Here is a 27,837-nt window from a genome sequence, read left to right as displayed (position 1 = left end):
CCGTCTGCAGAGCCGGTTCCCCCGCGGAGCACTGCCCGGAGCGCGGGGCGGCGCTTGGGGAAACTGAGGCAGCTGGCGGGGGGCGGGGGGGGGTACCGGACCAGCCCCGGGACGGGCCCCCCCTCGGGGGGGAAGGGGTGGCTGGGGGGGTGGGTGGGTTAAATTTTTATGAATGGGGCCGCCCCGCCTGCCATCGCCGGGCGTCAGCAGCGAGCGGCGGCGGGCGGCGCTCCCCGGTGCCTCCCGCTCCGCTCCGCGCCCGCTCCGCCGATGGCCGCCGGCCGCCGCGCTCCCCCGGAGCCCGGCGGGGGCCCGGTGCTACTTCAAGGCATCTTCGGCGCGGGGCCGGCCCCCGGTGCCGCCGCCTGCTCGCTGTCCCTGACGGCCCGGGAGCTGCAGGTGCGGCGTGCCGGCGGCTGCCCGGGCGGCTCGGCCGGTCCCGACGCCGCGCTCCGCCTGGCCGACTGCGTGGGCTCGGCCGCCTTCCCCGCGGCCGCGGCCGCCGCCTGCTTCTCGCTGGTGTGTTACCCGCTGCGGGGGCCGCGCTGGGGGCCGCCCGCCCGCCAGCGCCTGGAGCGGACCTTCCGCGTCTGCCGGGGTCCCGACGCCGAGGGCAACCTGCGCATCGCCCAGGCCTGGAGCCGCCGCATCCGCGAGCTCGCCGTGCCCGCCGTGCCCGCGCAGGACGGTGAGTGCCGGGCCCCCCGCGCCCGCCGGCACCGCTTCCCGCGGGGCTCGCTCCGCCGGGCCCGGCCCGGGGCGGGGGCGCGCTTCGGGGGCGCGCTTCGGCTGTGCCCGAGCACCGGGCCCTGCGTGCTGCCGCGTTCCGGGGGCACGGGGGGGACACACACGGGCATGAGCCGCGCCCCCGTGGGGTCACTAGGACACCCCCATTCCCGCGACTCTGGGGGGGCAGGGACATCCCTGCTCGCAGCCCCAGGCAGGGGTTGGCTGTTTCTCTCCCCTTTCACCCTTAATTTGAAGGGGCATCAGGGACCTGGTCACACTGTGGGGGCCCTTTGCACCCCCCCTCCCCCCCATTGCTACCGTTCGATAACTCCAAAGCTCCAAAGGGCAGTATGATCCAAGGAAAAAAAAGTAATCATTGCTGACGCAGGCAGGACGGGAGCCAGGCACTGTCCCCAGCAGGTCCCATCCATCACTTGGGATTTGGGGACAGGCAGATCCCCCCGGGACCCCCGCGGTCCAGCAGGATCCCAGGGCAGCCTGGCGGGGTTTGTCTTTGTGATCCTGCTCCCCTCGGGAGCTGGCAGTGTCTGGGAGGGGAGGGTCCTGCTCGGGGGCCGCGTCCCCCAGCTCCCACAGGCAGGGCAGGGCGTGCTGGCAGATAGTTGAACATCTGAGCAGAGATTCAATTATATGCACTACTTCATTTATTTGGCTGTCCAGTCGCTCTGATCAGACTTGGAAATTAAGAGGCATGCGGTTAGAGGGATCCTGTCAAATCACATTTAGCCCAGCTCTTCCTTGCTTGGATTTTAAAATGCAGCTCTTTTTTTTACATGACCTGCAGCTACAAAACAACTTTCTGTCTCTCTTCCTAAAGAATTACAAAAAAATCCAGTGGAATGGGGTGAGGGCAGAACCAGTTCCCCAGCTCTGTTTCCAGCCTGAACTCTGCAGTTGGAAGTCTCCAAGCACTTTCCACCCTTCTCCCTGTGAGCAGGCGGTGTGAGGGTGCCGGGGCAGGAGCAGCTGGTTGCATGCAGGGCCCTCAGGGGAACGGGGGGGAAAGAAGATGGGAGAAGGCAGTGCAGAATTTTGCAGTCACTTTCCTTGCTGAGGGCCATCAGGATTTGCAATCCTCCTCCCTCAGTTTGGCTCAGAGCTAAAAATGCCCCTTGTCCACACCCTGCGCTCGCACGTGCCGGCAGAGAGGCCTGTGCGGGACTGATAAGGCCACGCTGGGAAGCTGCAGTGAGTCCTGTCACCCTGTCCCCATGGGGAGGGGGCCTGGGGAGCCACCAGAGATCCCATCCTGGTGCTGTTGCAGCTCCAGCATCCTCTGGGATGAAAGCCCTGCGGAATGCTGCAGCAGGGATGAAGGGATGATTCCCCCTCCTCGCTTCACCCCAAGGGATAAACAGAAAGTCCCTTAGAAGCTGATAACCCCAAAGCTGGGGGTGCCTGCAGCATGTCCCAAACTGCAGCTATCCAGGAGGGAACAAACTTCCCCCAGCTTGTGTCCCAGAAGGGAAATCCAGCCCCAGGAAGCTCAGCCCCAGCCTTACTCTGCCTGGCACACTTGCTCCTTGTGCCCAGAGAGTTTCCAGAAGGATGCAGGGATGCAATGGTGTGGCTTGGGCTGAAGACAGCGGAGCTGTGGCAGTGTGGTCCCAGCCTGAGCACAGCCAGGACACATCACATGCGAGGATGTGGGCAGAGGGAGTGGAGCAGAGTTTGTGGCAGCAGCTGGAGCCCCTTCCTCCTGCTGACTCAGATTCTGCTCTACTCAGCATTTGAGGCTGAAAGCGACCACACTGTGCTGGGAAGTGGAATCTTTCTGGGATGCCAGGGACTGACCAGTGTTGTGCAACAGGAAGGGTTGGATGGGTCAGGATGCTGCTGAAATCTGTCTCCCTGTGCATCAGCACTGCTGGGCTCCAGCTCTGATCCAGCACCCTCCAGTTCCACCCCAGGGCTGGGCCTGGTGCTGCTGGTGTCACCAGCCCCACACTGGCATCACTCCTGTCACTACTCACAGCCTGGTACCAGCAGTCTTTCCCTTGACAGGGAGTCGTGGCATCCCTCTGTGCCCTGAGCAGGGTTTGTTTTCCCCCTCCAGCCAAGGAGCTTGGGGTCCCAGCCTTTCCCTGCTGCCCAGAGGAGGCCACAGGGCAGCACCCACATGTCCAGGCAGGATTTTTTGGCAAGACTCAGTTGCAGCAACTTGTGTGTGCGAGAAACAATGTGTCTGGTTAACACTGCGGGGTTAAAAACTGCATTTCGGCTTTTGAAGTGTCTTTGGCTTTTGCTTTTCAGTATCCAGGACTTGAGTGGGGAAAGAGAGAGAAAAGTCCCCCAGAGATAAAGCAGCTGGAATTTGGGCTCAAACCCTGCGTGGGCGCTTGTCTGCATTTGCTTGCAGGGAATTCAGTGCCTGTGGGGACCAGGGAAGCTCCGAAGGGCTGGGAGCAGGGTCAGCACAGCCCTGGGGTTGCTTTTTGTTATTCGTGACCCAAGCTGGAGTGGCCTCTGCTCTGGGTGCTTCAGTGCTTTCCCCGAGAGCAGCTGGCCCCTTTGTGTCTGGAACCCACTGATAAGGGGCTGGGGAGGGTGGTGGTGGGGGAGTCACTGGCTCTGGGCAGCAGTGGGGACAACCAGCTTGGAGCCAGTGCCCAGAGCCAGGCTCAGCCCTGGGGCTCTCACAGGCAGATCTTTGTTGTGGACTTGGTGGCAGGTCCCAAGCAGCTGGCAAGGGGACAAGGAGGTGTCCTGGAGGGTGACAGCGCTGCTGGGTCATCCATGGGGCCAGGAAATAATCCTGGTGATGATGAAGTCAGCAGAGCTCTGTGTGCTCCCAGAGCTGGGACCTGCGTGGAGATGGGATGCTCCAGTCCCACCTCCCTCCAGGCAGCTTGTGGAGCTCGTGGCCATGACTGGTGTGATGCTGGATGTCACCCAGGGGAAGTGACACATGTGGTGTCGTCCACGGCCCCATGTTCACCTCTCCCCACCACTGTCCCCACTGCGGGTGGCAGGAGGGGTTTAGCTGGAGAGCCCCAGCTCATGTGTTCAAACAAATCACTGCATGTGTGCAAATGAGGTGGGGGCACCAGCAGTGCCAGGGGGGCTGTGAGGGGATTCCTGTCCCAGGACAGTGCTGGGAAAGGCCTCTGCTGTGCTGACTCAGCAACTCTTCCTGCTGAGTCAGCAGGTGCAGCCTCACCCTGGGCCCATGTGCTGGGGTGGGCACCCACAACCCCTGGGCCCAGCTCAGGGGGCGCAGAGCTGATGGGAACAATCCCCAAAACCCCCAAAATGGGCTCCTCCCTGCAGAGCCAGGGATCTCCAGAGGCACTGGGGCAGCCTGAGGCCACTGCCCCTTCTCACCTCAGGGCTTGGGGTGCCCAGCAGCACCCGAGGTTCCTGCCCTCCTCGTCCCCGTGCCTCCCTCAAAGGGCAACTCAGTGGCCTCCCCCTGTCCCCCTGCATGGGGACCCCTGGGCTTGGGGAAGGAGAGGCTGGAAGCAACTGGGGAGGCAGAGGGATGGGACCCCTGCCAGGCTTGTAATTACAGCCCTGCCCAGGCCCTCGCAGGCGAAACCTGAGCCCCGTGGGGAGCAGGGGAAGCAGGAGCGTCCGTCTGCCAGCACAACTGTCTGTCCTGGCCCTGCTCCATCTGGGTGGATGTGGGGAACTGGGACCTGGAGCTCTCATTCCCCCCACTCTGGTAAGGCTGGAGTGCTGCAGGGCTCCATCCTGGGTGTGAACATCTCTGCTGATTGTGAGGGAGCTCAAAGGAGTCCCTGCAGGCCCCTGTGTCCTGTCTGTGCCACCTCCCCAGCCTTCCCAGCAGGGACCCTGCCATCCCTGCTCACCCCCGCTGCCTCCGGGTAGGGATGAAGCTCAGGGAGCTTGTGAGGATGGGGAAGGGCCGGTTCCCCTTCTCGTTTTGGTTTTGGCAAATGCTGCCCTGGCTGGCAAAGCCCTCCCAGGGCAGGGCCATGACCCAGCACCCTGAGCTCCCTGTTCCTCCCCAGGTGACAGCTATGGGGTGCTGCCCCGGCCCTGCCATGCGCTGGTGCTGCTGAATCCACAGAGCGGCTCTGGCCGTGCCCTTGATGACTTCCAGGCAGTGGTGCAGCCCATGCTGGCTGAGGCAGACATTGCCACCACTGTCTTCGTCACTGGTGAGTCCATGAACTACTCCTCCTCCTCCTTCTCCCTTCCCTGGGATCCTACCTGAGCCCTGCCACATGGGGAGGGATTGGTTCCTCCAGGGGCCTCTGACTCTGCATCAGCACAGCTCTGGGTCCTACAGGATGTTGCACTTGAGGAGTGACTGCCTTGCCTCCTGCATCCCTGGCTGGGGTCGCCATCTGGGGCTGGGGTCACTGTCTGGGGGTGGCAGCAGGAAGGGCAGAGGGATGGAGGGTGATGCTCCAAATCTCTCCTCTTTCCCCAACAGAAAGACCCCACCATGCGCACGAGAAGGTGCGAGATGAGGACCTGTCGCAGTGGGACACGTTGGTGGTGATGTCTGGGGACGGGCTGCTGTTCGAGGTGAGGGGCACCTCGGGGCTGGGCAGGTGTTGGGAGAAGGGGGTGCCTGGGGCAGGAGCCAAGCTCTGAGTCACAAAGTCAGGCAGGGAATGGCAAAGGAGAGATGGACCAAGCTTGGAGCGAAGCAGCCATCACCTCTGTCCTGCCCTGTTCCTCGGGTACCACAGGCTCCTTCATCCCCACAGGTGGTGAATGGGCTGATGGAACGTCCAGACTGGAAGGAGGCCATGAAGAAGCCGCTGTGCATCCTGCCAGGAGGCTCTGGGAATGCCCTGGCTGCCTCTATCAACTACTATGCAGGGTGAGTCCCAGCCCCATGAGACATCCACTGCCCCCCTGCAGGGCTGCACTGGAACCAGGCGAGGATGAGGGAAGAGAAAGGCTCTGTGGGGCTCCAGCCCAGGGAAGGGTGATGGGATGCCCAGGGGTGCCTGGCAGGGTCCTCACTCCCCACAGGCTGGTGCAGCACAGCCCCAGCTGTGAGCAAGGGATTAATCCCTGTGTATCCTACTCCCCTCACTCCCTTTCTCTTCTCTGGGCTCAAAGAGCAGTAAAAAGACCGGTAAAGCTTTAACCCAAAGGATCCACCCCAGACACAGCCAATCCCATGGTGGGGGGGACCAGGATTGCCCTGGTCTTTCAAGAACTGGTTTATCCCTCCCACTCCCAGCAAAACTACTCCCAGCAGCTCCTGAGGGACACTGTCACCCAGCTGGGACATGTCCCAGCCATGACACAAGGGTGAGGTCTGCAGTTGGATGCTGGGGCAGCAGGAGGGGTCCCTGAGCTCCAAACTCACCCCCTCCATCCCTCACAGCTACGACCACGTCGCCAAGAAAAAGCTGCTGACAAACTGCACCTTCATCCTGTGCAAGGGGCTGTACACGCAGATGGACCTGGTGTCGCTGAGCACGGCCTCGGGCAAGCGCTTCTTCTCCTTCCTGGGCTTTGGCTGGGGCTTCATCTCGGACGTGGACATCGACAGCGAGAAGTACCGCTGGCTGGGCAGCGCCCGCTTCACCCTGGGCACCCTGCAGTGCCTGGCCAAGCTCCGGGTGTACCAGGGCCGCCTGTCCTACCTGCCCATGGCCGCAGAGCAGGGCAGCTCCCCGGCAGCCCGGGACCCCCCCGTGCCCGTCACCAATGGCCACATCCCGCAGCCCGGGCCCCTGCCCCCCGACTCGCTGCTGGTGCCGCTGGGCCAGCCCGTGCCGGCGCACTGGACTGTGGTCCCCGAGGAGGAGTTTGTCCTGGTCTACGCCATCTACCAGTCCCACCTGGGCACCAACCTGCTGATGGCACCGGCGGCCCGGCTGCACGACGGCTGCATCCACCTCTTCTACATGAAGGCCGGCATCAGCCGCGTGACGCTGCTGAAGCTCTTCCTGGCCATGTCCAGGGGGACCCACCTGGACTTGAACTGTCCCCACCTGTGCTACGTCCCCGTCCGGGCGTTCCGCCTGGAGCCGCGGGTGGCCGCGGGCATCATGACAGTGGATGGGGAGGCTCTGGCCTGCGAGCCCGTGCAGGGCCAGGTCCACGCCCGCCTCTGCCGCGTCCTCAGCGGCTCCTGAGCTCCCGTTCGCCCTCCCTGCAGCGCTGAGCTGCCGGCACGGCCCGGCGCGAGGGTGGCAGAGCCTTCCTCCCACTCAGGAACCCCCTCCTTCCATAGCAATAGGTCTTGGGGGGGCGTGGGGCTCATCCCCTCGCTTGCCCCCACGCTTAGCTTTACCCCTTTGGGGCGGCTACCAGTGCTGTTCCAAAAATGAGCCACAAGCCCCATCAGGTACTCGGTGCCGGCGAGATGCCAGCGTGGTTTATCCTGGTACGAGGTCCCGGCCCCAGGCGGCTGCGCCGGCACAGCCCCGTCCCCTCCCCGGCTCGGACGCACACGGTGGCATTGCTGTGTCCCTGCCCCGGAGCCAGTGCCACCCCCCAGGGTGGGTCAGGACCAATAGCTCTAATACAAAATAAACCGACTTTTTAAAGAATGTTTCTACCCGAAGCTTCCTGTAGAAGCGGAGTTTATTCTTGTGAGAAATGCAAAATAAATATCTAGCGTTTGCAAAAAATATCCTTCCCGGGTTTTGAATCCTGGCTCACGGCTGCTCGGCGGATGGCAGGACAGGTTTAGCTGCAGCCTTTTGCTCCCTGACATCCTGGGGCCAGGAGCAGCACGGAGCGAGGGGCCCCGGAGATGCTCCCAGGGGAGATGCTGAGGATGCAGGACACGGAGCATTGCTGCCGCCCCCCAGCCCCGGTTTTGGGGGGCAGCGATGGCTCCGTGCTCAGCCTCATGCTGGGGCTGATCGTACCCAGGGAGCTCAGCCCTGCAGTGACACTTGGGGACATCCTGGGGAAAGTTCGGTGCCTCTGAACGACAGCGGGGAAGGACTCACGGAAGAGGTTCAAGGAGGGGTCGCTGAAGCTGAGGGGTTTGGCTTTGTGCCCGCAGCAGGGGCCCTTTGGGGGGCTCTTGCATCCCATTTCTCGGGCTGCGAGGGGCCAGCTGGAGCCCTGCTGCAGGTCCCTGCCCTAGGGCTTGCCTGGGGGGGATTACTCAGCCTCTTTGGTATAAAATTGCAGTAATTAAACCTCATTTTCAGCGCTCAAGTACAAAGCAGAAGAGTAAACAGCGGTGGCTGTTTGCATTTATTCAACTGCAAACTATGCAATTAGGACGGCAGATCCGGGAAAGAAGAGCACGATTGTCCTCCCCCCATGGCCTCACTTGCTCATGGAGAAGAGCCCTGTATCTGAGCCAGCAGGGCAGGCCGCAGCTGGGAACCACCTCCCAAAATCAAGTTAATTCCCCCGTGGCATGGGGCCAGGTGTTAAAACAGGCCGAGCAATAACTCTCTAACCCAGCTGAGCTGCTGGAGGGAGAGCCCAGGGCAGGGGATGCGCTCAGCAGAGCGGAGCTGTTCAGGCTCCTGTCTCCATCCCGTGTGGCTCCCAGCAGCAGCAGGCTGGCCGGGATCGCCCTTGCCCTCCCTCTCCCGGGTTTCTGCCATCACCCATCTGCTTCCAAAAGCTCCGGCCCTGCTCCAGCACAGCCCCTCGCTCCCGGCACCGAGGGAGGGGCAGAGGGTGCTGTGATAACTCCAGCACACCGAGCCACTGTCCGTGCCGTGCACCTCCAGCTGCTCCTGCAGCCTGAGGGGGAGCAGGGAGGGCCCCCAGGGGGACAAAATATAAGTCAGGACTCCCGACTCCACATCACTGCTCCAGATTTCAGCAGCAGCCGGCAGGGGGGGACGCCCTTGGCCCCCAGCGGCCGGGACACGGCTGTGCCCAACCTCATCCATCACACACTTACCTGTGCACAGGTGAGGAGCGGGACAGGGCTCCAGGGATCTACCAGGCTGGGGGGGCTGCAAAAGGGATCTTTTTGCCTGAGTCTGGCCGTGATGACCGGGGCTGCTGGAAGTCGTGCTGGGGCACACAGCTAAGCCCACCTGCAAGCCCCAGGCAGCATCAAGGACCACAGAAAACCTCCAGCCTGACAGCTGCCCACTGTAAATCAGGGTCTTGGGGAATAGTTTCTAGACAGCCACAGTGGCAGTCCCTCCCTGCCAGACCTGCCTGGATCCCTCTGGACTCGCCAGTCTCGGCTTCAGCCAGCGGGACCCTGTCCAGCCCCGGGGCTGGCGCAGGGATGCGCCCGAGAGGGGCAAGTGCCAGAAGCGTGGCGGGGGTGGTGGGGGAAAGAAAGAGACAACTCGCAGAACTACTCACAGAGGCAAAATTTAATGGCAAGTCATCTTCCCTCCTTTATTACACCTTGGTTAGCCAAACAAAAAAAAAAAATCTGCAGGTAAAAAAAGTTTTAATGGTCACACAGCACTTTATACATATAAGCAACCAAGCATCCACATCTGCACGTGAACAACACACCTCTAAGCATGGCCTCAAGTCGGGTTTTTTTTTTAATTCATTAAATACTGTACAGAATCAAGGCTACAAACTGATTTTGTAATGCTTCTTCCCCCTCCCCAGCACTTAAAACAGTTACAGGCTGCTCTCATTTGTACATCACACAGTCGTGTAGCCAGTTTTAAGGCTAACAATATGCATCATGCTTTGGCTTTTTTTGTGTGTTTTTAATTTTTTTTTTTTTAAGGTTTTAGCCTTTTAGATTTTGTTACCCTTAAATATTACATACATACACAAAAAATTACATAGCTGCAGTGTGCTCACCACCAACTTCATCACCCAGGAGCTTCACATTATCAAAAGCTTTAGAAAATTTGTAAACCTCTGTGCACGCTTGGGTTTGGGACAGTTGCAGAGAGCGAGCGGTGCCTGGGGGAGCAGTGTCCCCTTCCAGCCCAACATCCACCTCCTTGAAGGGAGCCCAGCCTGTGCAAAAGCTCTTGTGTAGGATCAGAGACCTTTTGGGCAAAGGGGAGGACATGGTGCCCGCCTGGCCCCAGCCCTGTGAGATGAGAGCTGCAGAGTAAAGGAGGGGGAAAGGGGAACCCTACAGCTCCTCCATCCCCAGTGGGTTTCTCCCTCCCTCTGTCACTGGTCCTGTGGGTCTAGGGGCAGCACAGCCCGGCTCTGGGGACAGAGGGTGTCAGTGTCTGGCTCACTAACTGTGGCTGTGCCTGGAATCAGCCTCTGTGCCTGTTCTTCCCCTGCCCTGGAGCAGTGGCCTCACCCCTTGCCCACGCTTGCTCCCAGCCCTCTGAGACACTCCCGTGCTCCGCTCAGAGGGATCCATTCCCTCCCGAGCGTGGCCATGTTACAGCTCCAGCTCGCTCTGCCCTGCCCGTGGCTCCCAGCACCTCTCTGCACCCCCAAGTCTGCCCAACTTCCCACCTGCCAGGCAGGGAGGGCTCCTGCAGCGGGGCCGGAGCTGCTGCACACATCATCACCCACAGAGCAGTGTCTGGAGAGCTCTGGAGCCCAGGTCTTCATCACAGCCAAGCCCTGCATCCTCCGGAGCATCAGAAGAAGGACGTGTCTTCCAAAATCCTAATGCTGGATGGGGACATGAGAAGGGCTTTGTGCAGCCAACCCCTGGCTCAGGAGCATCATGGGGCAGCAGGAAAGCACCTGGGGCAGGGAGAGGGTGTGGATTTGGGCTGGTGGGTGAAGCCATTGGTGCTTCTGGAAGCAAAAAGCACTGTGCCAATGTGCTGGGATTCTCTTGCTGTTCTCCTTTTCTAACTGCAGCCATACTGAGCAAGAGCAGAGAGCTTTGGCTTCATCCTTACCTCTGGCAGAGCCATCTGCTCAGCCTGACTCCTCCCTGGGAAGCCTGGCACCACTGCCTCCCTGTGCAGCTGGAAGGACTCTCGCTGACAGAGTGTGCTCCCCGTGGATGCTACGTGGGTGCCTCTCCAATGCCTGAGCACTGGGCAAAGGCAGCAGGGCTGGAGTGGGACCACCCAGCTCCAAGTGAAGGTGTGTGCAGACAGAACCTGAGGCCCCAGGAAGGGGACTTGACCAGGGGACTCTGGCCAGTCACTGCTTCAAAGTGCTCACGGTCACCAGCTCAGGCTGTGAAACACAGGCTGCCCTCACCAGGTGCTTCCCAGAGCATCCAGCAGTGCCGTGGTTGGGATTAGGGATGGGAAGTGCTGTGCCCACAGTGCTGCTGGCCTGCTCAGCCAGGCCACCATGGGAAACAGCTGGCAAGGGAAGGAGCTGATAGCAGCCCAATCCAGCGCTGCTGTAACAGCTCAGGAACCGACACAAGCTGGTGCTGCCACAACAGGGCCTCGCCCTGACACGGCTTTCCTGGGGTGACCCTGACTCCCAGAGCTCCTGAACACCCCAGTACAGCTGGATGAGGGAGCAGCAGCCATGCCAGGTTCATCCAGATCTACAACAGGCCCCAGGATCACTCGCTGCTGCCTGCCCGGGTGAGGCTGGGATCCAGGGTGGGTGTAGTGCTGTGTGACAGCCAGGATGGCTGGGAACAAAAGACTCGGATACCTAAGCAAGTAACGAGGGCAATACCCTGAATCCCATGTACTTCTAGAAGACAGGCATGCATGGTGGGGAAGGGGAAGTTTGCCTCACTCTGGAGAAAAAGAAGTGGGGATGGCTAGACTTGCCTCCAGGAGACTGACCTGGAAGTTGCAGAACTGGATGGAAAGTCTGCAGCACTCCCAGGGCAGCACAAGCGCCAGTGCAGAGCTCTGGCCCTGCCTACCAACCCCGACTGGAAGAACCTTGTAGCTATGGGTAAACAACTAAGACTAGAGCAACTCTGTATGGTGCAGACAACTCCAATGCAAACACAATCCAATGTCTAAGTACAGATAAGCTGGGGTAGACTTCATAGAACCTGTGGGAATGCAGAGAAACATAAAAGACTGGGAGGGCATTGCCCTTCATTTCCAGAAACTACAGCAATCCCTTCTCCTGGCTGGAACCCCACCAGAACAACCTGCTGGGTGTAGCGCTGGGTAGGAAGAGTCCTTGTGTGGAAAGGTGCCCCAAGATGAAAGTGCAGAGGGAACGTGGCTGCAAGACTGCTTCTGTGCAGGTCTCAAATCTTACCATTGCAGGGTCAAACTTGCAAGAAGAGCACGTACATGGGACAGGGGGAAGGAAGAGGGGTTGGGGGAAAAGAGTTATTCATGCTTAAACAACCTTTCCTCAGAGGAGCAATCAGGCCTAGCACCTTCTTTGGAACAAACCAAGCTGAGGAAGAAAAGCTGGAAGGAGAAGCCAGTTGATCGGTAACAGCATTTGCCAATTTACTTTTTGCTGCTTTCCCTTCTCCCCTGCACCTGCCTGTCCCTAACCTGATGGTTTATTTGTCCTCTGTCCACTCCGGGATGTTGGCCCCTGCTAAGGCAGCCCGGTACTGCTGCAAGACACCGCGGATGCTTTTAATGAACCCCTTGGACAAAGGGAAGAGGGGAAATCCAATATCGGGGTAACCGCTCTTCTCCGGCAGGAAACTCCTGTAGCTCTTTCTCCTTTTCTTTGGTTTCACACTGGGCTGCGAGGCAGAGTCCTGGGCAGCCTTCCCCTCGTCCGTTCGGTCTCTGGCCAGGTCCCCCCTGGCTTGGCCTGTGCTCTCCGAGTCTGAGTACTGTTGGAGGTCGCCGGCGTTGGGCGTCGTGGTCGGGAACTCCGACTCGTCCAGCTCCTCCTTCCCGTCCAGCGCCGAGTCAGACAGCTCGGCACCCCCGCCCTGCTCCGAGCTGCACTCTGCCAGCGCCCCCGCCGTGTCCCCGGGGCTCTCGGCCAGGCTGCCACCGTCGCACAGGAGGGAGGCAGAATCCGCCCCGTTGGCCTGTTCGTGGCTGCGTTCCACCAGCTCGTTGGTCTCCAGCCAGGACTCGATGCGGGACACCAGGCGCCAGCCGTTGCAGCGGAAATGCTCCCGGATCTCGTGCTCGAAGACCTCCACGGGCCGGCGCAGCAGCTGCATCATGGACTGCACCACGCGGATCAGCGTCATCTCGTTGTAGCAGCGGCTGTTCTCGTAGCCCTCCTGCAGTCCCCGGTCGCTGTCGAAGCCTGCCTCGTTGTAGTAGGGCTCGTTCACCAGGATGAGACCTGCCGGGAGAACGGGAGACAGAGGGGTTAAGGCAGGAACGCCGGGAATCGCCATCCCCTGGCAGTCCACATGTGCCAAGAGGGTAAAGATCAAGGCTCAGGCACAGGCAAGGCTGAGCCCCCAGAACCTGCAGGAGGCAAAGGACTGGTGTTGCAAGGGGAGCGGTGTGACGTGATGGGGACAGCAGACTTTGCAGGGAGTGGCATCCACGTTCCTTGGCTGGCAAGAACAGCCCTCTGCCAACACAATGCAGAGGGCACACAACAGCAGAAGAGGTCAAAAGGGCAGGAAGGGAGAGGTTTCACAGCTCCTTTCACTTCCCTCCTGCAAAAAACCCCTGCAAACAACAACAAAAGCTTTTTTCCCCCCCCTTCCTCCTCTTAATCAGAACAAAGGAAAGGCTGGACTGCAACAACAGGCTTTGAGCTGGCCAGGTTGGTCTATCCAACAGTGTTATTAGACAGTGCAGTTCTGAGGCACTGAAGACTGTGACAAGTCACCTTTACCATGAATTCTCCTGCTTACTTCTGGTCTAATGAAATTACAGGTATGTAGCAACATCATCAGCACTGCCAGGCTGCTGGCAGTCTGCCAGAAGTTGCATTAAAGCTGGGGACATGATGAGTCTCTCTGAAAACCCAGGTAGCAGGAGAGAAGATTTTCCCCTAACACCAAGTTGCTCTGGTAAAACATTTAGTATTTCATTTTCTAAATCTGGATCCTTGGCTTTGGAAACAAGAAAATGCTTTTATAGTGGTGTCCTTCTCCCACAAGAGGATACAGGTGAGCTGTGGAAGTTCAGAGGAGCAGGAGTTCAGTCAGAAGGAACACTTGCTTTGTTTCAAAGGTTTCTCATCACATGCTTGAGCTCCCTGCACAGAAAGTCATCCATGAGGAAGTTATGTGGTTTAGTCTGTCTGCTCCCAATCTGGATAGGGCAGAGCAAAGCCCCATGGCAGGAAGCCCTGAGGCTCGTCTAGGCACACCCCTGATTATTCTCTGCTTTGGTAGGAGCATAAACAGCAGCATCATGTGCAAAACATGCCCCAGGTAGGATGGGTGGGTGACTCAGTGGGGATAAAAAAAAGTCCAGCAAACTGGCCCAGTTTAGCAACTTGAGCTAACTTTGGTAACAGGCTGAGGACACAATGGTTCACCTCTGTCAGCTCAGAGTAACAAGCAGACAACTCTGTGTTTGGCTGCTGCAGTAAGAAGAAGGGAAAGCATTGTGTCAGAGCCCTGGGATGCAGCCAAAACTCTGGGCATAAGAAAGCTGGCACCTGCTTCCACTGCTCAAACAGAGAGAAGGACACTGCTTTGTCCAGCAAGGTGAGAGCAAAAGGCAGCACTAACCCAACTGGGGTGGCAGATCCCAATTGTGTGCCCCCCATAAGCCAACATCCCTTCCTCCCTCTGCCTTTTTGTGCCCCACAGGCTTGGCAGGAGCATTTACCTTGAATGGAGATGAGTACTTGAAGGAGACTGGATTTACTGGTCCACCGTTCCGTCCCCTGAAATGCACACACAAATATGTTAAAGGGCTGAAGCACCATCAGTTTGTTCTGTGACTATTGTCAGATGAAGTGAGGCCCCAGTTGCTCTGCATTCCTGTTGCTGATATCCTGTGGCTCACGGCAGGAACAGGACTCCACGAGCACGTGATATGCTGGTGTCCCATCTCAACAACACATCTCTCCGTTATTTTTTTACCAGCACCACACCCCCTCAGGCTAGATCTGTCTGGAACTGAGTAACCTTACACACCAGCCATCAGTTCCAACCCCTCCCCAGCTGCTCTGTTCTGCTCAGAATGTATTTCCCTGGCTCTGCTTATTCCAAGTCTCCAGCTGGACTTTGTACCACGCTACATGATTTGCCCACAGTGTGGAAGACAGAGCCCTAACCCATAGCACACCCCATGCTGGTGTTGGCATCTCTGCTGCGGCTGGATTGACCACAGACTTCTCATTGAGGAGAGACAGCTGAGCCAAATACAGACCCAGAAAAAGCCAAACTATGCCAATTATCTGCTCCAGACACCTAAACCAGAGCCCAAAGCCCCAGCCAGCCCAGCTCAAGCACCACCCAAGAGCAGAAGTCACCCAGGTCTGGTAGGAGGTGCCTTGTTCCAAAAGCAGCCCAGCACAACCCCTGCTCTGCAGGGACAGATGGATGATGGCATTACCTTGCCTATCCAGGTCCCCAGGAGGCTGACACACACTTTGCCATTGTCGTACAGGTTGGGATTCAGTCTCCCACTGCACTGGGAGAGGTAGCGGAAGAGAGGCGGGACAGCGGGGTAGATGTTGGGGAGCTGGATGTCGAAGAGGAAGAGGCCATCTTCATAGGGTGTGCGTGTGGGCCCTTTGATAAGTGCTGAGAAGAGATCCTGTGGGGAGAGGCAGGAGGTCAGGCACTGGGAAACACCCTCTTACCCTGGCAGAGCTGTATTTACACAGAGAGGGAGTGGGGATGTGATTGACTTGGCCCCTTCAAGTGTCAGCTCAAATAGCACATCTCAGGGCACCTTCCCCTGCCAGAAGTTGCACCCTGACAGCAAAGTGAACCTCTGCATCTGAAACAGGGCTTTGAGGAGGGCAAAAAATCCCAAACTTACTCCCTGCTGACACAGCCCCTTGCTGGCTGCCTGCCTGTCTTCCCACTCAGCACCCAGAACAGGCTCCCTGCAATCAGCAGCTCCTTTTTTTGCCACCCTGACTCGGGGAATGCAAAAGCAGCAAAAGCAGCCATTTTGGGTAATTACAGCCCTGTTTCACATGCTGCACACATTCCTGCAGCTCTAATGCAAAGGATTAGGGCTAAGCAGGGAATTCCAAAGACAGGGATCTGGATGCTGAGCCCAGCACCACCACAGAGGCATCTGAGAGCAGGCACTTGCCATTCGATCCTCAAAGGTTTTCACCATGATGCCATCAGGCAGGGAGGTGGCCAGCAGAGCCATCTCTTTCCGCACGGTGCTAAAGAACTTCTTGGCTTCTGGAGGCTGGAATTCCATTTTCTTGAAGGCATGAGAATCTGTGGGACAAGGAAGACAACTGAATTACAGCCTGCCTTTGGAAACTGCCACAGGTTCCTCATGAAGGCAAATCTACCCATGTGTAATATGCATCATGTAGAAGAGAGGAGTTAACCTGCTTTGGTGCTGAGCCAGGAGAGATTATTTCCCACACAGTACAGCAACCACAACCTGCATCTCCTGTTCTCACTGTCCCTTGTGGCCCAGCAAGGAGCCTTGTCCCACAGCTGGGGCAATCCATGGCCCTTTCTCTGCCAAACCTAAGCACAGCTCCCCACTTTCTCGTGCCTACATCTGCAGCTTCACAACAGTTTAGCCACCTTTCCCTCCCAGGTCTGGCCTGGCTGGCTCATGAGCACCTTGGGCTCCACTGTCACCAATGTTGCACACACTCTTTTTATTTCTGGCTACTAACATTGGTGCCAGTGAATAAGGACACTCACTCACCATGGACGCCTAGGACAAGAACACCAGCTGGTTTTGCTTTTTGCTTCTCAACCAATTCAGCCCTGAAAAAAGAGCCTGAACAAACCCTGCAACTTGCAAGGAAATGTCTGCAGTGGAAAGCAACTGATGTCTGCAGCCCTCCAACATTAGTCACCACCCTGGGAAAGAGGGAAGCTTTCTGAGCCTTGGGAAGGTGCAAGAGTGCCTAGAGATGCTATCTAAAACCCATGCTTAGGTCCCAGAACACAATGTGCTACAGAAGTTGGCTTAATTTCTCCTCTCCAGTTAATGAGCTATGAAAAGGACTAAGAAGAAGAAAGGATACAGAATCCAAAAAGTTTGAGGCAAAGGTTTTGGATAAAGAAACACTGCAGGACAGCAGTGAAGGACTGAGTATCCCACACTCACCTGGAGCATACTCCAACACAGAGAACACTTCTCCCTTGGCACTGGTGAAGGTGACTCCAGGCTTCCCTCCACTCTGCTGGCAGAGCACTGGTGTCTCACTGGGCCACTCTGACCTCACTGGTGTCTGTGCCTCTGCTTTTTCTTCCTTCTTCTCTGTCTCTACCATGGCTTCCATCTTTTCCTCCTCAGCAATAGCCACATTATCCAAGGTCTTCTTTAGATTTTCCTGCAGCTTTTTAATATCGTCCAAGAACTTCTTCTCCCGAGTGGGTTTTTCCAGTTCCACAGTTGGGGAGGTGGGAGAGCCAGTCAGCAGCTGCTCCACAGTCATATTTTTCAGGCTTTCCAGGATCTTGATGGCCTCCTTCAGTTCCCGGAAGCTCTTTGGGGCTCCATCCTTGCCAGCTTTCTCTGTAGCAACATCTGCAACTGCCATAGCCACAGCTCCCTGGACCTGTTCTTCTACTTTTTTCACCTCCTCTGCTGCTGGTTCCTCAGGCTCAAAGTCCTCAATTTTTGGGTGGTCATCTTCCATGAGGCCATTATCTGTCTCCCAGCTGTCACTTTCATCCTCCCACTCTGAGGATGCCCCACTGGTGCTGCCGTCAACAGAATCATAGTCTGACTCCTCAATTTCTGATTCAATATTATACAAGTGCTAAAGAAGAGCAGAGTTACATGAGACTTAGGCTGAAGCACAGTTTTAGTTGTTTTTAAAAGTATGTTATGAAAAAGGAGTTTCCATTTGGAATTGGTTGGGCTGCTTAAACCCATTCCATCTATGCTGGCAGGGATTGTGAAACCACACAGCCCCATCCTCCACTTTTCCAACTATGGCATTGGGGGTAAAATTAGGGCAAGTTCCAGATGGGCTGCAATCCTCCCAGAGCCTGGGATCCAGCCCTGGAGTGCAGGCAGGTGCACCACAGCTACCTGGATACCCCAGGGCTTCAGAACACAGAGCTCAGAAGGTATTTGGTATCATGTAAGGAGTTGGTATTTCTGGTCCTGCTTCTGCACCAGCAACTGTGTTGGCACAGAGCCCTGGTTTGGCTGCCTCCACATTCTGTCCTTCCACAGACAATGCTGGAACCAGGAATACATTCCCATAGCAGCTCTCCTCTCCTGTGGCACACAATACTTGCCGACAGAGCCTTGCTAGGCTGCTTTAGCTGTTATGTGTGGCTACTTTTTAAAATTCAGCTGGGACAATGGAACCTCACCCAAGTTGCTGAATAAGCTCTTACATAAAATGTTCTCTTCCCTCTCACTACTGGAAGCTGAACACATGCCCACTCCATCCAGCCTCGCCTCCTACAACTTGCTTTTGCACATGCTATGTCTCAGGAGGTCCCTCTGCAGAGGTTTACAGACCTCCTCCAGCTTTAAGCACCAACAAAGAACCAGGGGAGCAAGCCCTTTACAGGGCTGTGTTTGCAGTTACAGGATGGGAGCATTTTATCCACAAGCTTCTGACACTTGAGTGACAGCCCAAGAATCCTCTTAATCTTGCAAGATATGACCCCAGAGGCTAAAACACAGGGACCCTCAGTCATCTTGTCAAAGCCTTCAACTGAACCAGCATTGTTGAGCCAGTCCTGTGCCACCCAGAGACAGGCAGCCAGCAGAGGTTAGCTGGGTTCAACACAAGTGACTGCAGGCAGGAAAAACCATCAAAACTCACTGCCCTCAAAGCTAATCCAAATCTGAGTTGGAAAGTTAATTAGCCTGTTATGCCATCTTTATTTTTAGAGCTGTGAAAAAGCACCCAGACAGCTCGTCTCTGGGCACATGGTCAGGCATTGATAAATCATGGTTTTACCAACTGATAATTCATGCTCCTGACATTTCCCTAACTTCCATAATTACGCAGAGGAGCAGAATCGAAGGGACTGGCGTGACACAGCAGGAGCTGCTGCAGAGCCCCGGCACCGCAGTGTGAGAACAGCCCTTTGTGGAGCACGCATCAGACCTCTGATTGTGCCTGTGATCCAAGCACATGTGACAACAGGGGGAAGGGAGACAGCAGCCTGCTTTGTACGCCCCAGTCCACTGCCATAGTGCAGGCATTGACTATTCTACTGTAATTAATGCAGAGCTGCTTGGTTTAAAAAGGAATCTTGCTCAAGTACTCTGTACTTGCTAAGGCATCTCTGCAGTGCAGGCAGTGGTTGCTCTGCCAGTGACAGAATGGGACTCTACAGATGTAGGTTGTTTTGTATCTTTAGGCTGTCTGCCTTCATTCCAGGCAACAAGGAGAGAAGACATGGGATGAAACTGTATGGGGAGCAGCAAGTATGAGTACAAGACAGTACAACAAAAGCCTTAAAAGAGCCCCAGACAAATTAGCAGGGTGCAGTGGATTAGCAGCGTGGCTGCATCTGTATTTTTTAGCTTGCACTCAACCCTTTCCCTCCCTGCCCTGGGATAAGATTTGAGTTTGATCCCTAGGTTAGCTAAGGTGACAAACTGTGGCTCAGGCCCAGCTTCTGGAGGAGTTTCTTTAGCTGAAAACCTCACTATGGTGGCATTTCACAATCGTCTTTCAGCAGTGCCCTGGTTGGGCAATGCACTAACCCAGGCTCCAGTCAGGACTGATGATCCCTGAGCTCTGTAAAGCACCAGGTGCTGGAGGCCAGGAGCAAGGCTGTGGGCAGAGCTGGGAGCATGCACTGGACTTGTGAAGGCAAAAAGAGCCTGTCCAGGCTTTCCTAATTACTAGATTAGAGAGCAGTTATGAGCAACTAGTTGCCCAAACCTCCTGATGAAACTATTTTCCTGTGCTAACAGAATTGGGAAGCCACCCTATCACATGGGACTGCACCATTCAACAGAGCAAGAGTCCCTTACCCAGTGAATCTCTCTACACACAGGATTTAAATCCAAGTCTTGCCACTCAGCTAAGAATTACAGTGATATTGGGAGCTGGAACAGGTCCTCACCTGAGGCAGAATGATAGTCTTGGAATTGTCAGCCCACACCACTTCCACCTTACTGCTCACATCCACACGAGCCACCTGTCCAACCGAAGGCTGTGGAGACAAGAGAGGTTTGTCAGTCCCTTTTCTTCCCCAGGCACTTCAGAGCAGGAAGGATTTGAGAAACATTCCCCAGCTGGAGGAACCACCTAGAGCAACACCTGCATCCTACATACAGATACTGCACAACTCTGTCATGGAGCTGGGGAGAACTCCTCTCCCCAAGGAGCAGGAGGGCTGGTCTGGCAGGAGATCCTGATCTTTGACAGGACCAGTGGCCTTTTGGTGCCAACAAGGGACAGGATCCTCCATGGAATGGGGGTGCCCTCTAGTGGGGTGCCCTCAGCCCCCCCAACACCCAGCACCAGGGGCTCTCCAGAGAGCACAAGCATGAACAGACAAGCCACAGTTGTGCAGGCAAGGAGCACCTAGCCCTGCAGCAGGTTATTTAGGTCAGCTGAGCAGGCTGGGATGTGTTTCATGCTGTAAGAGCTACACTACACCTTTTAACACTTTAGGGCAGCAGGCTCAAAAGCTGGAGATCTCTCCAGGGGTGTTTCCTCCACAATATAAATTGTTTCTCCTTTCCCCATGGAGATCAATGAGCTCAACAAAATTAACATGAACATAGCTCAGTTGCCATAGCTGAACCCCAGCCTTCTGCTGCCAAGTGAAACCGGTTTCATGACAAATCCATCTTCATGGTTGCTCAGGAGCCCACAGAATATCCTTTTATTACAAGTTACTCTGAAATCCTAAGCAAGAGTTTTATGAAAAGCCCTCAGGCATATGTTCAGTTCTTGTCTCATCTTCACTGTTGCTCTGCTGCAGACTGTCATCAAGGTCAAAGGATTCCAAGGTTTCATCTCCACCAGACAGAGATCTGATGGGCTACTCATGAGAGCAGGGGACACCAATACAAAATCAGGAAGGCTAGGGAGTTCAGGATGCCCATGTTGGGCCTAAAGCCTTCCTTGTCAACTTTTCCAAGTGTCTCCACCAACACCTGGTGACAATGTGATCACTCCACTGTGCCCAGGACCCACCTCATCCTCCTTGGCCGTGGCTCCGTCGGAGTTGCCGATGCGGATGACGATGTCGGTGGTGCGGAAGCGAAAGTCCGGGTGATCGGCGATGTCGTACACGCTCACATCCTCCTCCTCCCCGATCAGCTGCACCGACACACAGTGCAACATGTCAGCCCCACGAGGCTGCACTGACCCCCAGAACACTTCAGCACCCCAAAGCACTTTGTGTTTTATTCTGTCCCTTTTCAGCTGCTCCAACAGCCTGCAAGGGGCTGCTGCTGTCCCTCTTTGTCACCTCAACCAGTAGCGTGTGAATCAACAATGAAAGGAAGCAGACATTCTGTCTCATCTGTTCACCCTCACTTTTACCTCAGGGTCCATGTCACCACGACAAGGAGATGTGCAACCACAGTGTTTTATTCCTCAATTTTATTCCTCAATTCCTAATTCCTTTGATTTCTCAAAGCAGCTCACTGAGGCCCAAAGGGTGAAAGTTTACTTTTGAAATTAACTAAGGCAACAGAAAGCATTTGACAAAAAAACATATCATTTAATGGGAAACATTTGATTTCTCCTGGAGAAAGAGAGCTAGGGGCTCACAAATTATGAGAAATAAGTGGAGCACAACCCCAGGCCAGACTCATGCTCTGCTTCTGCATGCAAAGGGCCCATGTCAGTTATGACAATGTGGTCTGGCAGGCTATGACAAAGCAGTGTCAAGGTCCCCTCTCATCTCCAACTAGACGGCAGTCTATCAAGGCTCTGGAAAATACAGCATTCCTACAAATCTCAACAGAAAGGTATTTGGGTAACTATGGGCAATAGTACCTGGCAAAGGCAAGCACAACAATGTGCAATAGATGGTTTCTCTTTCTATGAGCCATGCAAAGACATGGGGATGAAAAATTCTTACAGTGAACACAAGTAATCAATTGTCTGTGACAGCTTTAGCAAAAATCTTCATCCATACCAGAGTCTGTTGATACCAAAGTATGTAAATTATCTGCCTGGTCTTTGCTACCTCACAGGCATCTACAAATATGAAGTGACATCACATCCAGCTAAGTCTCTCAGGCCCATAAGCACTGTTCCCTTCCTGAAGGACACACAATCAATGCAGAGCTGATTTCCAGGCATATCTGTGTTTATCTGTGAGGCCTGTGTTATTTTGTGGCTGCTTTCTCCTAGCTGGTTGCAGCAGGCACTGACTCCTGCACTTACCTCCACATCATCTCCACTGGGTTTCAGCTTGAACCACTTCACCACACAGGTACGGCCGATGTGGTCCCCAGACTGCACCACTCCATACAACCCAGGGTCCTGGGAGCTCTGAGCTTTTGGTCACAATGGTAGGGAAGAAAACAGACAAATCAGGCAAGGGAGCACAGACTTTGCTCAGTGACTGAGGCTGTCAGCTCCTGGGCTCTCATGGCTGAAGCCATCCACTTGTGAATGGCATGAGGAAAAACACTTCTTCCTACACAATGAAAATTGTTGCCAAACTAGAATGGTAGAGCTGGAGCTGATGGGTAACTTTAGTTTCCACAGACTACATGTAACCCAGAAGACCTGTCAGACTATTACTCATCAGAAATGGCCACATAAAACTGCCTCTATTTATTCTCAGCCAGCTTTCCTGCTTCCCAACCTGAGTGTCTTCTGGTCCCCACTGCTGACGGTCTACCCTTGCTAGAAAAGGGGCTGAGACCCAGATGGTATCATCAATATTTTGTATCCAAAAGCTGTAAGACTCCTTGAACTTGTCCAGTGTTCATCACCAATTAGTTTGGTGAAGAAAAGGGATTCAAAAAGACGCCTCTGGATCCCAAAACGTGAGGGTCATGATAGATCAGCCATAGAGAGAAAACAGCCTGAGGTAAGCTGTTTGTTTCTCCTCTCACCCTGGGACAGAGCTCAGAACTGTTGGCCGTTCAAGGTGGGCAACCCCTGCTCTGCAGAAATACTGAAAATCCTAGTTTGGTTCCTTGGTATTTATTCCTTCCACATCCAGAAGGATAGCTCATATCGTCATAGCTCAACTTTGGTACGTAAATAATAGTTCTCTGCTGCCATTCCCACCAAGTCAGCTGAATCACTGTCAGGTGCTCACCTCAAATGAGCACTAACAGCTACAGAGCAAATTAGGGGATCCAAACTGAACAATACTTTGCAATTAAGAGCATTGTTCTGACACCCAATACCTCTTTTGTCCACCACAAAATCGCCGGGGCAGAACTCATTGTTGTCCAGATGATGGACAGGGATCAGCTCATTGGAGCGGATGTTTGTCTCCACGGTGCCATCCTGCCACATCACGTCAGCTGAAGTCATCGTGGTCACCACTTCCACAGCAACCCTGGCAGCACAGAAAGGGGATGAGTTACCAAAGGGAGCATCAGAGATCAAGATGGACCTCAGCAGCACAAAGGTACATGGATCAGCAGGCTGGGAAGCAAGTCAGGAACCCCCATGTCGAGCCCATGGACACAGCTACACAGCAGGCTTTGTTTTGATGGGTTCTCAACCCTTGTGGTGTTACATTGCTGAAGGAGGACTGACTACCCAGGGAGGTCCTGCTGAGTTCATTTTTATTCCTATGGAGGCAAATTAACATCTACTAGCACCCATTTTCTGCCCCTGACAGAAGCATGACAGGAGCTTCAAACAGTTTGAAACTTGAGATCTTCTCCACTGGAGCACCTTCCAGCCTGACAGCTCTGAGAAGTCTTTGAAACTAGAAAAACACAAGACTGCAAAGATAAATCATCACAGCCCTTCCAGAAAGAAAAAAAAACAACAAACAAAACCAAAAGAAAAGAGGCAACACACTGAACGTGGGTAAACCAAAAGGATTTTGTTTAAAAGAGAAAAATGTCCTTCCCAGCTGTTCAAACACATGCGTATCCCCGCGGCTCAGAAATTAAACCCAAAGATGCCACAATGGACCACATGCTAGCTCTCTTCTGTGGGGCTTGACAGGGATGCTTGAGGAGGCCAAGTGCTTGGGGCAGGAGGGACAGCCTAGCTGGACACTCTTCTAATGAGCCCTCCACTGATTTCATCTCTCCTACAGCACAGAACACAGCAAGTCCCACACTGGCTTTAAATCTTCCCTTTATTTTGCTGGCCAGGCCTTCCAGAATAACACAAGTGCTGGATTTATGTTGGTTTCAGAACCAAATCAGAAAGATACAATAGGCAAATACAGCTGTTTGCCATCAGCCCTGTTTTTATAAATGTCAGAGAAATATTCTGAAGTGGAAACAAGATCAAGGCTTTAGTAGGGCCAGCACTCAACAGCAGAAATTATCACAGAAAGGTCTGTAACAGGCCAAGTGTGTGTGTGATATACAACAAGACAGCTTCTGGGGGACATCGGACATGTGCAGCTGAGGATGGGAGTGGAAATGGTGTACAAGGAAATGAGGAACTCATCTGCAGCAGTGATTTTCAAATAAAACTCAAGAAAATGCTAATCAAAGTCCCTGTATAACCTCACTAAAAGATATCCAGTGGTCTGTGTGCTGCACAGACAGCTGCAGCAGGTCACTCACTGATGGCAAAGCCACATGCTGAGGTGGCCCCTGCAGCCAGAGTGCCCAGGAGCTGACACATCACATGTGGTAACCAAGTGCAGGCAGCCCAAGCACTCGGCATTTCTCAGCAGTGCAGCAGAACATCTCTGATGGCCTCAGCACCCCAGAGGAATATTCAACAGTCCTGGCCCCTCACACTGAGCTGAGCCCAGCTGCCACATGCACCCTTCACAGCATCAGCTGGGGGCTCTCAGAGTCTTTTTCAGCACAGACTATCTCCTGCTCTCTGTGTCATGTCTGTCTCCGCACGTCCTTGCATGGAGCTGCCCTGATCCAGCACTGGAACTCCTTGGGTCTGCCACAGGGATTTCTCCCCACTGCCTGTATGGTGCAGGGAGCCACCAGGTGCTCCAGCTAAACTCTCCTTAGCAAAACCTTCAGTAAAACAGAGACACTCAGTGGGGGAGTGAGACATGATGAGTGAACTGAGAATAAGTTCCCAAGAACTCTATCACACACTCCCATTTTTTCTCACACTTGGATAGTGCTCTGCTGGGCTTTGTGACCTTCAAATCTTATTTCTCCAAAACTCATACAGATTACAAGAACCACTCACAGGCAAGGCTAAATACCTCCAAAAATGCAAATGAAGTTCATGACATTCTCAAACTACTGGATCTCTTGAATAATGTCACTTTCCTGGAAGAATTCCCACATGCTCTCTTGTACCAGTTGATGCACAATCTGTACACAACTAAGCAGCCCAGGGAAGCCAGCAGACAGGCAGACCACTTGTCAGATGTTCTTGCATCCCATGAAAACAGTTTAAACATTCCTAAGTTAAGGACAAAAGCTGCTGAGATCCAGTTTTATCTAGAAATGGGCAGATATATGAAGTGCTCTCTCCCCCAAGCTACTGAAATCAATTCCTCCAAGGCTCTCCAGGAGTGAGTGCAATTTGTTCACTAGAAAATTCTAATATCAAGAAGTATACTTCTGGCAAAAATTGCAGATTTCTGCAGAGCAGGGTAAGGATAATAGAGACCATGGCAGCACTACCACCTGCCAGCTCAGAGCTCTGTGCTGCTCTGGAGACAGCTCTCTATGCTAAGCTGTCCATTCCTAGAGCATGGTCTGTCCCCAGCCTCTCTGCAGAAGCTGCCAATAAGGTAACCAATTAGTGTCATGTTTAAGCTGTGTGATCTTTATTCACCTCTTTCCCTGCACAGAGTCTAGCACAGCACAGATATGCTGTCGATGCCCTGAGGCACAGCTGAAATGGAATAGCATCAGTGTCAGGTCACATGGCCCCAGTTTCATCAGAAGCTGGACTGAGACCAAGCTGATTCCGCACAGGCCACTGCACAGTCATCACAAGATAATTGCTGTAAGTTACTACCAAGCGGTGCCCAAACTCCCCAACATCCTGCACCTGAGTTCAAGGGGTGCTGCTTTCCAGCTGAGCACTTGGGTAAGGGAGATTTTGGCAATAACACACGGGTGTGGGAATCCAGCTCACCTGTCTCCTGGCTTAAACTCTCGTGAAACCTTGGTCTTCTTCTTCTTGTGTTTCCGCTTCAAGTTTTTGATGGAAAGAGGGATGCTCTTCTTGCGGCAGGTGCCGCTGCCACTCTGGGACGAGGCAGTGGAGCTAGCTGAAGAGGTGACAGAACTGGTGTCATCAGTATCATCAGCTGCCTCATCATCAGCATCCTGCTCCATGGACTGCAGCCGGTAGTCAGGCAGCCCTTCATCCTTCAGGAGAAAGGGAGGCTGCTGCTGCTGCTGCGCTGCTGCTCCCCCTTTCTCCTTCCCTGTTTCTTCAGGCTTCTCCTCCTTTCTCTCCCCAGGACTTGGTGCACTGTTGGAAGAATCATCAAGCTCACAGTTGGATTCAGGCTTAAGCTCTTCTGATTTTTGGTCAGCAGCTGCAGCAGACTCTTTGTCAGGGGTTTCACTGGTGCCCTGAGACTCCGGGGAGCACGACATGATCTTCACGATCTGCTTCTTCAGCAGCCGTCTCACCTGGAGAGAGCAGACGTGGGTCAGACCTGTGCCTGGACACTCAGCAGGCTGCCTGCCAGCCTGGGGAATGCTCAGCTTTGTGCAAGGAAAAACAGCACCCATGGGACTCTGCAAATTTCACCTGCACCAGACTGCTCTTCAAATCAGCATCTCACAGTGCTCTGCTCAGGAGCAGCACTGCGCTAGCCCAAGTAAAGTAAACTTTGCTCCTTCATCTTATTTTAAACATGTTTTGAACTTTTTTGTTATGGAAGATCAGAATAAGCTGCACAAGTTAATCTATGTAACAAACACAGACATGCAGAGAGGTCACCACTGGCACACTGATGGCATCCTGTTATCCTAGGAACACCATGGATCTACAGCTAGCAGGTACAGACAGTAGCACGACTCACTTGGCCTAGGAAGCAAAGATAACTTCCTTGTTTCACCATAGCAAGGGTTTAACTGAACATTTCAGCTCCATGAGAATACTAAAGAAAACAGCATGTTTTTTAAGTCCCAGCTGTCAGAGCACACTTGACCCCTGCAAGGTGACACTTCTATGTTGAGGCCCTGTTCATGTTCGCTCAAGGTGTCAGCTGCATGCTTTACCCAGAGCACTCAGACTGCTCCACAAGGTGACTTCCCTGCTGGCAACAACAAGCCATTACTCTTCACAACCACTTCAGGAGTCACATTTCAGACCACATGACTACCAGGAAGATCTCTGCTTTAAAAGCCACAGTGACCACAAATGCTTACAGAAGTCAACGCCTCCCTCGACGTCTCAACTCACCTTTTTGGCAACCGATCCTTCACCCAGGACACAGTTCCTCTCTGGACATTCACAGGTGATTTTTGCAGGTTCCACTTTGTCTGGGAACACGTAGAGGCACCTTTCCCCAAGCTGCCGTTGGGCATGGTCAAAGCACCCCAGACGCTTTACCCTGGCAGAAGAGGAGAGCCATGAGCACAGAACAGGAACAGAAGCCAGCAGTGCCCAGGGCCTTCACAAGGCTGGCATGGCTTCACACCAACAGTGCTGCTTCAGGGGTGGCACAGCACCACACCAAATCATTTCCAGGCACACAATTCTAAAGGAAAAGTGGGAATCCCACCAGGGACTGGGTGGGGATACAAAGGGTTTGGGTGGGACACAAGTCACTCCCTCTCCCTGTAGCTCCCCCCTTCCCCCCAGACAGAGCTGCCAAGAGACATCTGAGGTTTTTTGCTGTAATTTGAAAGCTGCTCCTCTCCAGCACATGAGCTCCGGGCAGGACCCACAATGACAGTGCTGCTGCTCATCTGACTGGTCTTTTGAGCTTTCCCAGCCTATTCCAGCAGCTGCAGCCTGCAGAGGGCACCAGTTACTGCCTCGGCACCAGCCCGGGCTGCAGCCGCACCCCTGAGCCCCACCCCTGACACACAGGGAGCTGCAGCCTGCTCCAGGCAGGAGTCAAAGGAAAAGGGAAGAACGAAGCTGCTGTCAGACACCGCTCTGTGCACCTGTCAGCTGGAGAGAACTTGGCATTAGCAGGATGCTTGCCCTTGTGCCGGTAACTCAAGAGTGCTAAACTAATTTGGAAGTTGTTCTCTCGTATTTTTGAAGCTCTAGGGTATG

General features: G+C 54.6%; 2 protein-coding genes across 3 annotated transcripts in view; one reads left to right on the top strand and one right to left on the bottom strand.

Moving 5' to 3' along the window:
* The first annotated feature begins 168 nt into the window (after nucleotides 1-168).
* Nucleotides 169-7,319, top strand: SPHK1 (sphingosine kinase 1). Its single transcript, XM_086857643.1, has 5 exons — nucleotides 169-688; nucleotides 4,725-4,874; nucleotides 5,153-5,247; nucleotides 5,433-5,548; nucleotides 6,065-7,319. The coding sequence occupies exons 1-5, from the start codon at nucleotides 169-171 to the stop codon at nucleotides 6,819-6,821; spliced, it is 1,638 nt and encodes a 545-aa protein (XP_086713769.1). The 3' UTR covers nucleotides 6,822-7,319.
* A 1,659-nt stretch (nucleotides 7,320-8,978) lies between these two features.
* Nucleotides 8,979-27,837, bottom strand: part of UBE2O (ubiquitin conjugating enzyme E2 O) — a 61,792-nt gene continuing 42,933 nt past the window's right edge. For both annotated transcript variants that reach the window (XM_086857713.1, XM_086857714.1), the window contains 11 exons: nucleotides 27,013-27,163; nucleotides 25,729-26,234; nucleotides 22,875-23,029; nucleotides 21,895-22,007; nucleotides 20,692-20,817; nucleotides 19,610-19,699; nucleotides 16,668-17,325; nucleotides 15,675-15,811; nucleotides 14,961-15,164; nucleotides 14,229-14,286; nucleotides 8,979-12,774 (listed from right to left, as the gene is read on the bottom strand). In XM_086857713.1, coding sequence (XP_086713839.1) covers nucleotides 12,020-12,774; nucleotides 14,229-14,286; nucleotides 14,961-15,164; nucleotides 15,675-15,811; nucleotides 16,668-17,325; nucleotides 19,610-19,699; nucleotides 20,692-20,817; nucleotides 21,895-22,007; nucleotides 22,875-23,029; nucleotides 25,729-26,234; nucleotides 27,013-27,163 — 2,953 coding nt within the window. In that variant the 3' untranslated portion in view covers nucleotides 8,979-12,019. The remainder of the gene's footprint in view (nucleotides 12,775-14,228; nucleotides 14,287-14,960; nucleotides 15,165-15,674; nucleotides 15,812-16,667; nucleotides 17,326-19,609; nucleotides 19,700-20,691; nucleotides 20,818-21,894; nucleotides 22,008-22,874; nucleotides 23,030-25,728; nucleotides 26,235-27,012; nucleotides 27,164-27,837) is intronic.

Source organism: Cyanistes caeruleus, chromosome 19 (genome assembly GCF_971803275.1).
Source record: "Cyanistes caeruleus chromosome 19, bCyaCae1.hap1.1, whole genome shotgun sequence".
Taxonomy (NCBI): domain Eukaryota; kingdom Metazoa; phylum Chordata; class Aves; order Passeriformes; family Paridae; genus Cyanistes; species Cyanistes caeruleus.
The sequence above is the reverse complement of the archived record's forward strand: the minus strand, read 5'-3'. Positions and strand labels throughout refer to the sequence as shown.

Excerpts from the sequence above, each read along its gene's own strand:
- SPHK1 (XM_086857643.1), top strand. The coding sequence starts at position 169 with ATGAATGGGGCCGCCCCGCCTGCCATCGCCGGGCGTCAGCAGCGAGCG. Across the intron at positions 5,248-5,432 it reads GGGACGGGCTGCTGTTCGAG|GTGGTGAATGGGCTGATGGA; the intron begins GTGAGGGGCACC and ends TCATCCCCACAG. Across the intron at positions 5,549-6,064 it reads TCTATCAACTACTATGCAGG|CTACGACCACGTCGCCAAGA; the intron begins GTGAGTCCCAGC and ends CATCCCTCACAG.